This window comes from Aquarana catesbeiana, linkage group LG04 (assembly GCF_042186555.1).
Source record: "Aquarana catesbeiana isolate 2022-GZ linkage group LG04, ASM4218655v1, whole genome shotgun sequence".
Taxonomy (NCBI): domain Eukaryota; kingdom Metazoa; phylum Chordata; class Amphibia; order Anura; family Ranidae; genus Aquarana; species Aquarana catesbeiana.
Window position 1 is genome coordinate 93,722,975 of NC_133327.1, and position 13,444 is coordinate 93,736,418.

The 13,444-nt window shown below is 42.3% G+C and overlaps 1 protein-coding gene across 1 annotated transcript in view; it reads left to right on the forward strand.

The window, feature by feature from the left end:
- Positions 1 to 13,444, forward strand: part of PDIA6 (protein disulfide isomerase family A member 6) — a 54,887-nt gene extending 41,443 nt beyond the window's left edge. The window contains exons 10-13 of the mRNA XM_073625383.1: positions 8,219 to 8,291; positions 10,943 to 11,101; positions 11,322 to 11,418; positions 12,890 to 13,444. Coding sequence (XP_073481484.1) covers positions 8,219 to 8,291; positions 10,943 to 11,101; positions 11,322 to 11,418; positions 12,890 to 12,958 — 398 coding nt within the window. The 3' untranslated portion in view covers positions 12,959 to 13,444. The remainder of the gene's footprint in view (positions 1 to 8,218; positions 8,292 to 10,942; positions 11,102 to 11,321; positions 11,419 to 12,889) is intronic.

Genomic DNA, 13,444 nt, shown 5'->3' on the forward strand with positions numbered 1-13,444 from the left:
TTTTCTTGGGAATAGCAGGATATCATTGACTTGTGGATAAAAATTAAATTAGGTTTGCAAATCCACTCTGGAGATGTCCTTTCCCAAGTTTGCAGACCACATCCTGGTGTAAGGTGGTAAGTCATCATGTGAAAACTGGCTACAAGGGCGAGTTCAGATGGTGGTGATAAATGGGGAGTACTCGGAATGGTCAGGGGTGGGTAGTGGGGTTCCCCAGGGTTCTGTCCTGGGACCAATCCTATTTAATTTGTTCATAAACGACCTGGAGGATGGGGTAAACAGTTCAATCTCTGTATTTGCAGACGATACTAAGCTAAGCAGGGCCATAACTTCTCTGGAGGATGTGGAAACCTTGCAAAAAGATCTGAACAAATTAATGGGGTGGGCAACTACATGGCAAATGAGGTTCAATATAGAAAAATGTAAAATAATGCATTTGGGTGGCAAAAATATGAATGCAATCTATACACTGGGGGGAGAACCTCTGGGGGAATCTAGGATGGAAAAGGACCTGGGGGTCCTAGTAGATGATAGGCTCAGCAATGGCATGCAATGCCAAGCTACTGCTAATAAAGCAAACAGACTATTGGCATGCATTAAAAAGGGGATTAATTCCAGAGATAAAACGATAATTCTCCCACTCTACAAGACTCTGGTCGGGCCGCACCTAGAGTATGCTGTCCAGTTCTGGGCACCAGTCCTCAGGAGGGACGTACTGGAAATGGAGCGAGTACAAAGAAGGGCAACAAGGCTAATAAAGGGTCTGGAGGATCTTAGTTATGAGGAAAGGTTGCAAGCACTGAACTTATTCTCTCTGGAGAAGAGACGCTTAAGAGGGGATATGATTTCAATATACAAATACCGTACTGGTGACCCTACAATAGAAATAAAACTTTTTCGCATAAGAGAGTTTAACAAGACTCGTGGCCACACAGTAAAATTAGAAGAAAAGAGGTTTAACCTTAAACTACGTAGAGGGTTCTTTACTGTAAGAGCGGCAAGGATGTGGAATTCCCTTCCACAGGCGGTGGTCTCAGTGGGGAGCATCGATAGCTTCAAGAAACTATTAGATAAGCACCTGAATGACCACAACATACAGAGATATACAATGTAATACTGACACATAGGTGGACTTGATGGACTTGTGTCTTTTTTCAACCTCACCTACTATGTAACTATGTATCTATGTAAGGGCTTGTAGCAGACCGTATAGGGATGAAAGAAGATGTTTGGGCGTTTCAGAGAGGGAGCACAGCCTTTCTTATCCAGTATAGGAGTAGTGTAGCGTTTTGTGAACCTGGATAAGTGAAGGGTGGTAAGCCAATCGCGAGAACCCGCCGGAGTAGCTGGTGTTCCTTGTAGTGGGTGTACAAAGAATGTGATTGTGGCCGCTCGGAGTGTTTGAATGACCCCAATGTCGTTGCTCCCGTGCCCTGGGGGAAAGCGGGGTGGTTAAGCAGAGAGCTCAATGGGGAGGGGTCGGAGAACAGAATGGAGCATAAGCCCCTGTTATACCAGAATCTAAGGGCAGCAAGTGTCAGCGGTGAGGAGGTGGATAGGTGGGCAAGGTCGTTTCTGTATCCCCATAGAAGAGCCCGAAGGTCTATGGGGGCTAAATTCTGCTCTACCATGACGGAAGCTTTCAGGAAAGGATGGGGAAACCACTCTAGAATGCGCGCCATGTGGGTGGCTTTATAGTAAATCTCATAGGGAGACCCGCCCCACCCTGTAGCTTCGGAAGGGTGAGTAGTTTGTACTTCACCCTAGGTAACCCGCGTTTCCACAGGAACCGGATAGCGAGGGAGCGTAGGGAGACAAAGGACTTGGGTACCATGATGGGGATCGTTTGAAAAAGATACAGTAGTTTAGGCAGGGTGTCCATCTTAAGAGCATTAATTCGCTCGAACCATGGCCAAGGGGAACCTCCCCACTGTTCTAAGTCTTTCCGTATGCCGGAAAGTAGGGTAATATAATTCAATGAAAATAAATTGGAGAGATTGGAGGGGATAGTGACCCCTAGGTAGGATATGCCTTTTGCTTGCCATTGGAAAGAGAAGTTTGTTCGCAGTGAGGACATCGTTGAGATAGAGAGGGAGTTTGAAATTACTAAAGGAGCTAAAACGATTTAATTCCAGGAAAAGTGATGGTAGGGAGGTATAGGAAGAGGAGATAAGCGATTAGCTAATACCTTTGCGAACAGTTTAAGGTCTATATTGAGCAAAGATATCGGCCGATAGCTGCTACATTGGGATGTATCTTTGCCTGGCTTCAGTGTAACAGAGACATTCGCAGAAAATAGCCCCTTTAGAAGGCAGGAGGGAGTCGTCTATGGCATTGAAAGCTTTAGTCAAGTGTGGCGCCAACAGAGGGGGCAAAAGTTTTACAGAAGTGAGGGGTGTACCCATCTGGTCCAGGACATTTACCCCTCTTCAGGTCCCTGATGGCGCCCAGAAACTCTGGCATGACTAAGGGCCTGTTGAGCTCAAAGGAGTCTTTGGTGTCGATAGTGGGCAAAGCCGTTTCCAGAATATAGTATCGCATACTGTCACTAGAGGTGAGGGTAGGGGTGTTGGGAGCTTTAAGTGATAGGTTGTAGAGTTGGGAATAATAATGTCCTAAAGGAGAAAGAAATGCCTTTTGTATTAAATGTCTTGTCTTGGTTGGATTGAGTAATAAAGGGAATAGAGTATTGGGGAGGTGTAGGGTGGAGGGTCCGCGCTAAGTGTTTGCCGCATCAGTTAGCTAGAGAATAATGGTAATTACGTTCTCTGTCGCGTTCGAATAGGGAATGCCAGTCTGAGTTGAAGTTGGTCTCGACAGGCATTAGATAGTCAAACGAAAATGACAGGGTCTAAATCTTGTTTGTGGAGTGGTTCAAATTCTTCAATAGTGGATAGGAGACAACGAATATCAGCTCTAATCCTTTTAAGGTGGGAACCGTGCTGTATGAGCATGCCCCGTACCACACATTTTAGAGCTTCCCATTGATCCATCCAGACATGAAATTCCAAATAGTTTTGGAGATTTCAGCTACACAGACAGAATCCCGTAGCAAGTTATCATTGAGCCTCCAGTGTGTGCCCCTACGGGCTCTCAGGGAGGGGGGGGGGGGGCGTGCCAGGGTCAGATAGATTGGGGCGTCATCGGACCAGAGGAGGTGGCCTATGAAAGCTTGCAGGGGTGTATCTAGCAGGGATTGTGAAAAGTGGTCACGTCTGCTATAGGAGTTGTGTGCTGCAGAATAGTGGCTGTAATCCCTCTCTGTGGAATGCTGAATATGCCAGGCATCAACTAAATGTGAGGAGTGCAGTAAGGATTTGATGCGTGTCAATGAAGAGAAAGAAACAGAGGACTTACCCGAGGATGTATCTGCAGACGGGGAAAGGGCGATGTTGAGATCTCCACTGATGATAAAACAGGGACCCCCAAAGGAGAATAGTCTGGTGAGAACAGAAGAGAGGAACCGAGCCTGATCCACATTGGGGACTTAAATGTTGACCACTATAAAGAGAAAATTATTTAGTTTCAGTTGAAAGATTTATGGAAAGCGATGGAAACCCCTTTAGATTTGGCATGAGGAGGGTTAGTACTGTGAAACCAATTTTGATAATCTCTGTTACGCAAGGCAGGTATGGAGCCTGTACGAAAATGCATTTATTGTAGTAATAGAATATTAGAGCGCATTTTTTGAAAGTTGTAAAGGATTTGGCTCTGCTTCTCCAGCACATTAAACCCCCTGCAATTAAAAGATGCTAAATTAATCGGGAAAACAGTTGCCATAGGACAATTAGTAGGGGAGGGGATAGAGGGGGAGGTAGTCAATCCAGGCGTCTCGTCGATCAGCAGCTCTCGGCAGAGAAAGTGGAACCAGGAGAGAGAGAGAGAGAAAATCTTTAAACATATAAGAACATTTGTTTCGGTCACTGTCCCAGGTTCAAAAATGGTGGATGGAGACAATGGGGTGCATTCTCTTAGAACCAATGGGGAAAGGGACAAACTGGTCAGAGGGAGAAAAAAAATTAACAGTAACAAAAAAGGCCACTAGGTGGCTCCAAAGGACTACAAGTAAGGAATAAAAAAAACTTACAACATGATATACAGCAGTATACCATATGGTGCCCATAATGGCACTGCCAAAAAAACTAAGTGGGGTGCAGGGAAAACTCGCAGGGCAGCTCCCGGCTTCATGGGATATCAAACAATATTTAAAACCAATAATCGAACAGTATAAATGTAAAATGTTAAAGCTTTGTAATGGTTATGATCAGGTCAGAAGAAACTCCTCATGGTGACGAGTTTGCAATTAACCTGAGGGTGGGCATAAGGAAGGAGATATTGGTGGAAGGCAGCAATGTAACAAGGTCATATACTTTAAAATATTAGACACCGTACATAAAGTGGCATAAATCAGGAGCTCATTAGCTAAAGCAACCTGGAAGGAAGCAGTGAAAACAACAAAAATAACAGTCCAGTTTTCAGAACGAATGTACTTTAAGGAAGAATGCAAAGTCAAAAACGACAACAAATGAGCAGGGTGATAACATGTAGGGAAGGCAAGCTTCAGAAGGATTGCGCTTGCAAATTCCCTGTTATCACAGGGGCAGTCCCTGTAAAGGAGAAAATTAACCGGGATAGTTCTCCATGCAGGATTCAATCGTTGGGGTCCTGTTGAGACAGGGGTCTGAAATGGTGTTTGCGGCCCTGTTTCTGCCACTGTGGAGCAAAGGGCAGGCCAGGAGTAGTCGATATGAATGGCCAGTCTGGTAGAGAGACTTGTGGGAGCTCTAACATGCTGAGGAATGAAGGGTGGTCCCCCATGGTGCGGAAGATGGCAGTTTTACCCTCGTGGTGTACCTGGAGATGAAAGCGGAAGCGCCATTGATATTTTATCTTGCTAGATTGTAAAAGCCATGTAAGTGGCTTCAATGTTTTCCTCATTGCCAGAGCTTGACGGGAGAGGTCTGTGAGAAGCATCACATGGGTTTCATTGAACAGGATGGTGTCCTGGGAGCTGGCAGCTCGCATGATGTTTCCCTTGATCTTGTAAAAGTGAACCCAGCACAGGGTATCTCGCACAAAGCAAGGGTCCGGGGACCAGAGGTTCTGTGCACACGGTCCAGTTCAGTGGGGTCATCTTTGGGGCGTTGCAGCAATTGATTAAAGATAGCCATTACAGCCGTGGGCAGATCTTTTGGGTCCACAGTCTCAGGGCTCCCGCATATGCAGATGTTATTTTGACAATTGCGATTCTCAATGTCGTCTTGTTGATAAGAAAGCTGCCGCAGCATGACGGTGTGAGTGTTACGGATTTCTTCATGAGCCTGAACAGTGTTACTGAGGCCATCTGTGGTGCTTTCAATGTCCTCTAAACAAGCCCCCATATCTTTCTTTAGGTCAGAAATTCCCTTTTTGTATGTTTTCTCAATCCTGTGAACACAGTGTTCAAAGTCTGCTTTAGTGGGCAGCGATCTGATATAGCTGTGCAGGGACCTCATCTGTGATTCCATATCCCAGCCCTCACCCGAGCCCAGGGTGACATTAGAGCGTCTTCTGGTGAGTCTAGAGGGGTAATTATAAGAGTGGGAAATGTTCATGTGAGCTCACCTGTGTATGCAGGGCTGAGTCAGAGCGGGCTGGAGACGGCGGTGCCAGTGCCATCTTGGATTCCAGCTGGCGCTGTGCTGCGGCCAGAGATCAGGTAAAAAAAGTGCCCCAAATCGCCTCCTGGTCGATTGCTGCTGGAGCTCTTCTGTGCCTTATGTTTGTCCTTCCCCATGTGCGGAGTTGGAAGGGAGTTCCCAGGTGAAATGAAGCCCGTGGAGCAGAGGGACCCCGGAACTATGAGAAGAAACGTCTCAATGCGGCAAGCCATGCCCCCCTGCAAGTTTTATTTTAGAAAAAATAATCCAGCTAGAGGTTTGGCTCAGTTCACCATCCTGCAATTTTGGATTTTTTCCACACTTAAACAAATGACACTTTTCCTACAATAGACTAACATGGCCTCTATATGGCAAATGTGCACCACCAGGGCTTTATGTATCAAGAGCTGCCTGTATTATGCCATAACCACCAACTTTTGTAAATTTTGACACCTTTTAAAGTTTAGGTTAGATTTTAATTGAGAGCTGTAGAAAAGAAAAGGGCAAATGCATGCATGGCGATCTGTGTGAATATTACTATGGTGAAAGTTTACTGTGCTGTAACCACATCAGCCTTATTTGAAAGTGTCCTGCTAACTTTAATGGGGACCACATTACTTGTATTATTATTAATATTATTATACAGGATTATATAGCGCCAACAGTTTGCGCAGCGCTTTACAACATGAGGGCAGGCAGTACAAGTACAACACAAATCAATACAGGAGGGATCAGAGGGCCCTGTTTGTTAGAGCTTACAATCTACGAAATGTTGCAGTCATGGATAACGCATCACTTGTATGAATTGATGGAGACCCCATAATTGGTTTGAATTGGTATGATCCTCTTTTGAGACCCACATTTCAGTATTTTGCAGATTTGTTATGTTGACTGGGTCTGATTTGTCCATCCCCATACGATACAGTGGGGGAAATAATTATTTGATCCCCTGCAGATTCCGTAAGTTTGCCCACTTACAAAGAAATGAAGGATCTATAATTTTTATCATAGGTGGATTTTAAATGATAGAGACAGAATCAACCAACAATCCAGAAGAAACACTTGAAACAAATGTTATAAATTAAGTTGCAGTTCTGTGAGTAAAATAAGTATTTGATCCCCAAGCAAAACATGACTTCGTACTTGGTGGAGAAACCCTTGTTGGTAAGCACAGAGGTAAGATGTTTCTTGTAGTTGGTTTGCATACATCTAAGGAGGGATTTTGGTCCACCATTAACAGATCTTCTCTAAATCCTCAAGGTTTCTTGGCTGTCGCTTGGCAACTCGAAGTTTCAGCTCCCTCCATACATTTTCTCTAGGATTAAGGTCTGGAGACTGGCTAGGCCACTCCATGACCTTAATGTGTTTCTTCTGGAGCCACTCCTTTGTTGCCTTTGTGGTATGTTTTGAGTCATTGTCATGCTGGAAAACCCATCCACGACCCATCTTCAGTGTTCTGGTTTAGGGACGAAGGTCCTCATCCAAGATTTTACAAAACTTGGCCCCCTCAATGCGGTAAAGTCGGCCTGTACCTTTTGACAGAGAAGCAGCCCCAAAGCATAATGTTGCTTGACTGTAGAGATGGTGTTCTTAGTGTCACAGTCAGCATTTTTCTTCCTCCAAGTACGGCGAGTCGAGTTCATGCCAAAGAGATAAATTTTGGTCTCATCTGACCACAGCACTTTCTCTCAATCCTTCTCTGAATCATTTAATTGTTGATTTGCAACCTTCAAAAGGGCCTGTACATGTGCCTTCTTGAGGAGGGGGACCTTGCAGGTGCTGCAGGATTTCAATCCATGACGGCGTATTGTGTTACCAATGATTTGTTTGGTGACTGTGGTCCCAACTGCCTTGAGATCATTCACAAGCTTCTCTTGAGTAGTCCGGGACTGATCCCTCACTTTTCTCATGATCATCCTTGCCCCATGAGGCGAAATCTTTCATGGCGCTTTAGACCGAGGGCGGTTGATGGTTATTATGTATGTCTTCCATTTGCGAATAATCGCTCCAACAGTTGTCTCCTTCTCACCAAGCTTCTTGTTGATGGTCTTGTAGCCCATTCCAGCCTTGTGCAGGTCTACAATCTTGTCCCTGGCATACTTTGACAGCTCTTTGGTCTTGCCCATGATGGTGAGGTTTGAATGGAAGAAACATTCTGGGGACAGGTGTCTTTTATACACATAATGAGTTGTCGTTAGGAGCACCTTCTTGAATTGACAGGAATAATCTGTGTACCACATGAGCAAGTCTGTGGGAGCCAAAAATATTGTTGGTTGGCAGAGGATCAAATACTTATTTTACTTGCTGAACTGCAACTCAATTTATAACATTTGTACCGTGTTTTTTTCTGGATTTTTGGTTGATATTCTGTCTCTATCATTTAATAATAAGTACGGACTGATCATTTCTTTGTAAGTGGGCAAACTTACAAAATCTGCAGGGGATCAAATCATTAATTTCGCCACTGTACACCCATTGCAGAATTGTATTACCCAAAAAGTGACTGTTAACAGATTTTTTTTTTTCCTTTTAGAATGTGATCTACCCACCTTTTAACTGAATTGTGATCTTTGTTACAGGTGCCGCAGGAAGAAACTCCTATTTGGAAGTCATGCTTAAACTCGCAGACAAGTACAAGAAAAAGATGTGGGGGTAAGAAGATGGCCTGGCTTTTTACCTTTTTGCCCTTTAAGTGTTATAATGGGTACAGTCTTATGAGGCTGTTTCCCCCTAATCCAGATTTCATTATATTCTAATACCCTCCAGTCATGCTTGCTACAGGTGCATGCTATCCTCTAGAGCAGCAGAGGTGTCCAACCTGCAGCCCACGGCGGCTATGAATGCGGCCCAACACAAAATCATGAACTTAAACACTCTCACAAAATCACGTACCTGTACGTCATTTTGCTGAAGTGGTTGTACCGGCCTGATGCCCGGAGACCCGAACTACGTCGGATGTCAGTATTCAAAAACACAGATCTTGGTGTACTTTTAGGGTTTGGGTTTTTTAGACCCCAGATCCCTCCATAAAGATTACTGCCTATTACTGTCACAAGGGATGTTTACATTCCTTGTGACAGCAATAAAAGTGATCAGAAAAAAGACAGTGTAAAAAATAAATAAATAAGAAAAAAATAGATTTTTTAAAGCGCCCCATCCCTCCGTGCTCGCACGTTAAAGAAAACATATACGTAAGTCACGCCCGCAAATGTAAACCGTGTTCAGATCGCACGTGAGGTATCGCTACGATCGTTAGTGATAGCAATAATTGTAGTGCAAGACCTCCTCCTCTGTAACTCTAAACAGGTAACTGTTAAAATTTAAAGCGTTGCCTATGGAGATTTTGAAGTACCGTAGTTTGTCGCCATTTCACAAGTGTGCGCAATTTTAAAGTGGGACATGTTAGTAGGGGTGCACCGAATGAAAAGTTTGGTGCCGAAACCGATAAATGCAAGATGCACTTTGCCGAAAGCCAAAATTGACAATTTTTTAAAAATTTTAATATTTTTATATATACTTGTATTATATTCAACTTTTTAATTAATATAATCATTTTAAATTAATATGAACTTAATGTTGCCCATTATTGGCACCTTTAGTGCAAGACAGGTCAAGAAAAATGCAGTCTGCAGTCTCTAACCATCTCTTGTATCATGTCCACAGTCTCTAACTATCTCTTGTATCATGTAATCTCTTACTTAAACTTAAACACACTGCTAATACTATTAGCAAAATCTCCATTTGGTGTACTTCTAGCAGACATGATACAGGAGATGATCAGGGACTGCAAACATGATACAAGAGATCAATGCAGCCTCAGCAGTGCCAGTCAGATGCAGCCTCCCAGTGCCAGTCGGATGTCGGACGCAGCCTCCCAGTGTTTTACAGAGCTGGATTTGAATTTCCTGGCCGCAGTAACATTGTCCCACCTCCTGTGATCATGTCACACATTATATTAATGTCCCGCCATTGGATCAGTGTGCCGTTTATCGCAGGAGGCAGTACATTGTTACTGCTGCTGCCCAGAAAATTCAGCTCCGTGACACATGGAGATTGCCGCTCTGTGTGAGAAGGAGGACTAGGTTGCGCCAGGTTGGCACTCTGGGTGGACCCCGCCCCCTTTTCGATGCTCCGTTATCGGCATTTTTTTCTTTCGGACAGTAATTTTCAGTGGCCCAAATTTTGGTGTACCACTACATGTTAGGTATCTACTCTGCGTAACATCATCTTTCACATTATACAAAAAAAGTTGGGCTAACTTTACTGTTTTTATGTATTTATTTTTATTAATTGAAGTGTATTTAAAAAAAAAAAAATTGCATTTGAAAGACCGTAGCGCAAATACAGTGTGACATAAAATATTGCAACGACTGCCATTTTATTCTCTAGGGTCTCTGCTAAAAACAAATTATATAATGTTTGGGGGTTCTAAGTAATTTTCCAGCAAAAAATACTGATTTTGACTTGTAAACAACAAATGTCAGGAAAAAAAAAATCAACAATTTTAACCACTTCCAGGCGGAAGTGGTTAAAATTGATTTTTTTTTTTTTTTTTTTTAATGTGTTTACACTTAGTAAACACATGCGGTCGAAGAAAAATTTGACAGTGTCTCTTTACTGGACGTTATAAGTTTTATCTTCTGAAATAAAAATATCCCACTCTTCACAATCGCATCTTATTCATGTCATCAGTTTTCAGCAGCATCTAAATTTGTAAGCAAATATTTTCAAGGATGAACCACAAAAACACCTTTTTAAAGAGAAAAAAAAAAGTGAAGCACACGAAGAGCAATATTAGAACCAAATTATCTGCTGAGCACCTTGAGAATTCATTGAGAATTGCTACTACATCCATGCTTCCAGCCTGATATTGATATGTTAGTTTGTCACATTTGCACTAATATTATGTTGCCCTTTTACAATAAAAAATATTACCAAAAAAACTAAGTTTTATTACTCAGGTACATTATCTATATCAGTGATTGTTAACCTGTGATCTGCCTGACTTTTTCTGCTATCCTTATTGTTAGTGTATTTTATGTGTAGCCCAAGACAATTCCTCCTCTTGCAATGTGGCCCAGGAAAATCAAAATTTGCACACCCCTGGTCTAGAGTAAATCCAATAAGACGTAGAGCTTTGCAACTAGTAGTATTTGGCTTACAGCAGACTTTTATAAGAAGATGATGTTCTATTAGTAGAATGCTTTACAAATCTATATAGTCAGTATTATATGGTGGGCAGTTATTAGGTGATATGTAAAAGAGTGTAGTTTATGTCTTACTTAATTGCCTATGTTTTCCAGATGGCTGTGGGCAGAGGCCGGGACCCAGCTGGACATGGAGACTGCTCTGGGTATTGGTGGATTTGGTTACCCAGCCATGGCTGCTGTCAACGCTCGAAAGATGAAATTTGCACTTTTGAAAGGTTCTTTCAGCGAACAGGGCATTAATGAGTTCTTACGGTAAGGCTGTGATCTTGACCTTTCTCTTTTTTTTTTTTTTTTTTTTTTTTTTTTTTTTTTTTCTGTACTTGTTCCTTATTTAACCTACCGGAATGCAAAATGATTTTGAAGCATTTTAAGTTAATCAGATTGCTATTCAGAATATTCTTAATATAGATATGTTGTCCAATGAGAACGTTGACCAATTCTAACATTTTAATTGACACGCCCTTTGTTTCAGGGAGCTTTCGTTTGGACGGGGTTCTACATTACCTGTTGGTGGAGGTGCACTCCCTAAGATCAATACAGTTGAGGCTTGGGATGGCAAGGATGGAGAGGTAAGATGGCAGATCCATGCAATTACACACCAGATAGCACATACCTGTAATTAATGCTTACATCTGAGCAGACCTGTTGCCTCTTTCCAAGACTTGTACATTAAGATAAGGTCAGACCAAAGACATTCTGTACCTTGACTTGTGTTATAATAAATATGTGTTGCTGCTGTACAGTCCTTCATCACTATTCACAAAGACATTCTTGGCTACAAAGCTATTAATTGCCTATCTGCTAAAGATGGTGAGCTATCATTGTGTGCCTTGCCTGGGAAGACATGTTCAGTGTTTCCCAAAACTGAATAGATGCTTACATATTGTGTGTTAACCACTTAACGCCCACAATCTACACATTGGTGTTTCTTAGCACGATACCCTATACTGTAGATACATTAATAAATGCCTTACCATCCGAGAGCCATCAGCTAACTGCCAGCTATGACAGTGATTATATGCAGAGTGTAGGCTTCATTGACAAAACAGCCTTTCAGCCTGCAGATTATACTGCAGATCCGACTGCAGCCTTATGGTGGCAATTTGCATCTGATTAATAGATTAATACTGTAGCTATTATATTTTTGTCACTTTGGTGACAAGAGTGGAACGGCTTACCCCAGGTAAATCCTGCACAGCTCAGTCTCTTTTCTTGAACTGGCAGCCATAGTCTGTTTTCAGTCTCAGGTCCTCCCTAGTGAAAATTAGTAGCATGCCCATTCAGATAGGACTATGAGCAGACAGACCGCCTGCTGTTGCTTATAGTAAAGGCACTTTTACAGTACTACATACAGCATCTAATAAAGTAAGAAACACTTTCCAAGTATTATTAAAATGTGTATATACAGCAAACACTCTTTGGCACTTTGCAGTGAGCAGGTAAACAAATAGCCATTAAAGTGCACCAGAAAAACCAGTAACAAAAGTCAGCAGTCCTTATCTGCAAATTTATTTCAGATCAGTGACTCATTGTATTGAGGATCCACTTGGCAGCCTCTGTATCTCTTGGGTCAGGTTTCCTTTAAGAGCTTCTTCACATTAGTCCACACGATAAAATACACCATTTTTGCTGTGCTAGCCGCTGTCCGTGTGAGGACTGGCTGGGAGTGATTTGATGTGCATTTCATGGTGCATTGCACCCGTGTTGTGGTGTGAATGGGGTTTTCTATGTGCACTTGTGGTGACTGGCATCTATCCAGTTGAAAAAAATTGCTAGTCACTGCCTATAGTGTGAATGAGCCATAGGAGAGGAAGTGGTAGTAGAGAATTAGATGATGTCATAAATTTCTTTGAACAAATGACTTTTTAGGAAATGGCTAAATCGGAACAGTGAAAGTTTTAGAGCTTAGGATCAGCATCAGAGAACTTCTAGAGATAAACAGGAGATGGTAATTGTTGTATACTAGGTACAGTTTTTTAAATGCAGTTCCTTCATGATTTTAATTTATTTTTAATTTTCAATTTGATTTTGTTTTATTAGCTACCAGTGGAGGATGACATTGATCTCAGCGATATAGACCTGGATGAATTTGACAAAGACGAACTGTGAAGTGACACACAAACCTCCCTGTTGTATTGTTACACCATACGTCTTCTTGGAGGAACTTTTACCGCTGGTAGTCATCAGTTCACCGGAACACTGGTGGACTCTGATGACGGCCTGTTTTTAATCTGAGACATACTTGTTCACTTGAAGAGAAGGCCTTCAGTGATACCAATGGACAGTTCCTCTCGGGAGAATACTGAAAAATTCTATGAATTGTTGTAACAGCGAGTTTCATTGTATGCTTTTTAGGTTTTGCAGAAAACTGACGTTTTTTTTTGCGTGGGAGGGCTTCTTCAGGGGTATCGTGAAGGAAATAATGGTAATGCCCTTTTGGACTTGGGGGTCATTTAAAAAAAAAACTGTCTTCTAAATGTTTCCTCAGTTGATGCTGCAATTGTTATTTTGTTTAACATATTTTATGTTTTGGGTATTTTCATCAGCAAATTGATCAGCTTGATTCAATTTCCGAATAAAATATTTTTTGACAAA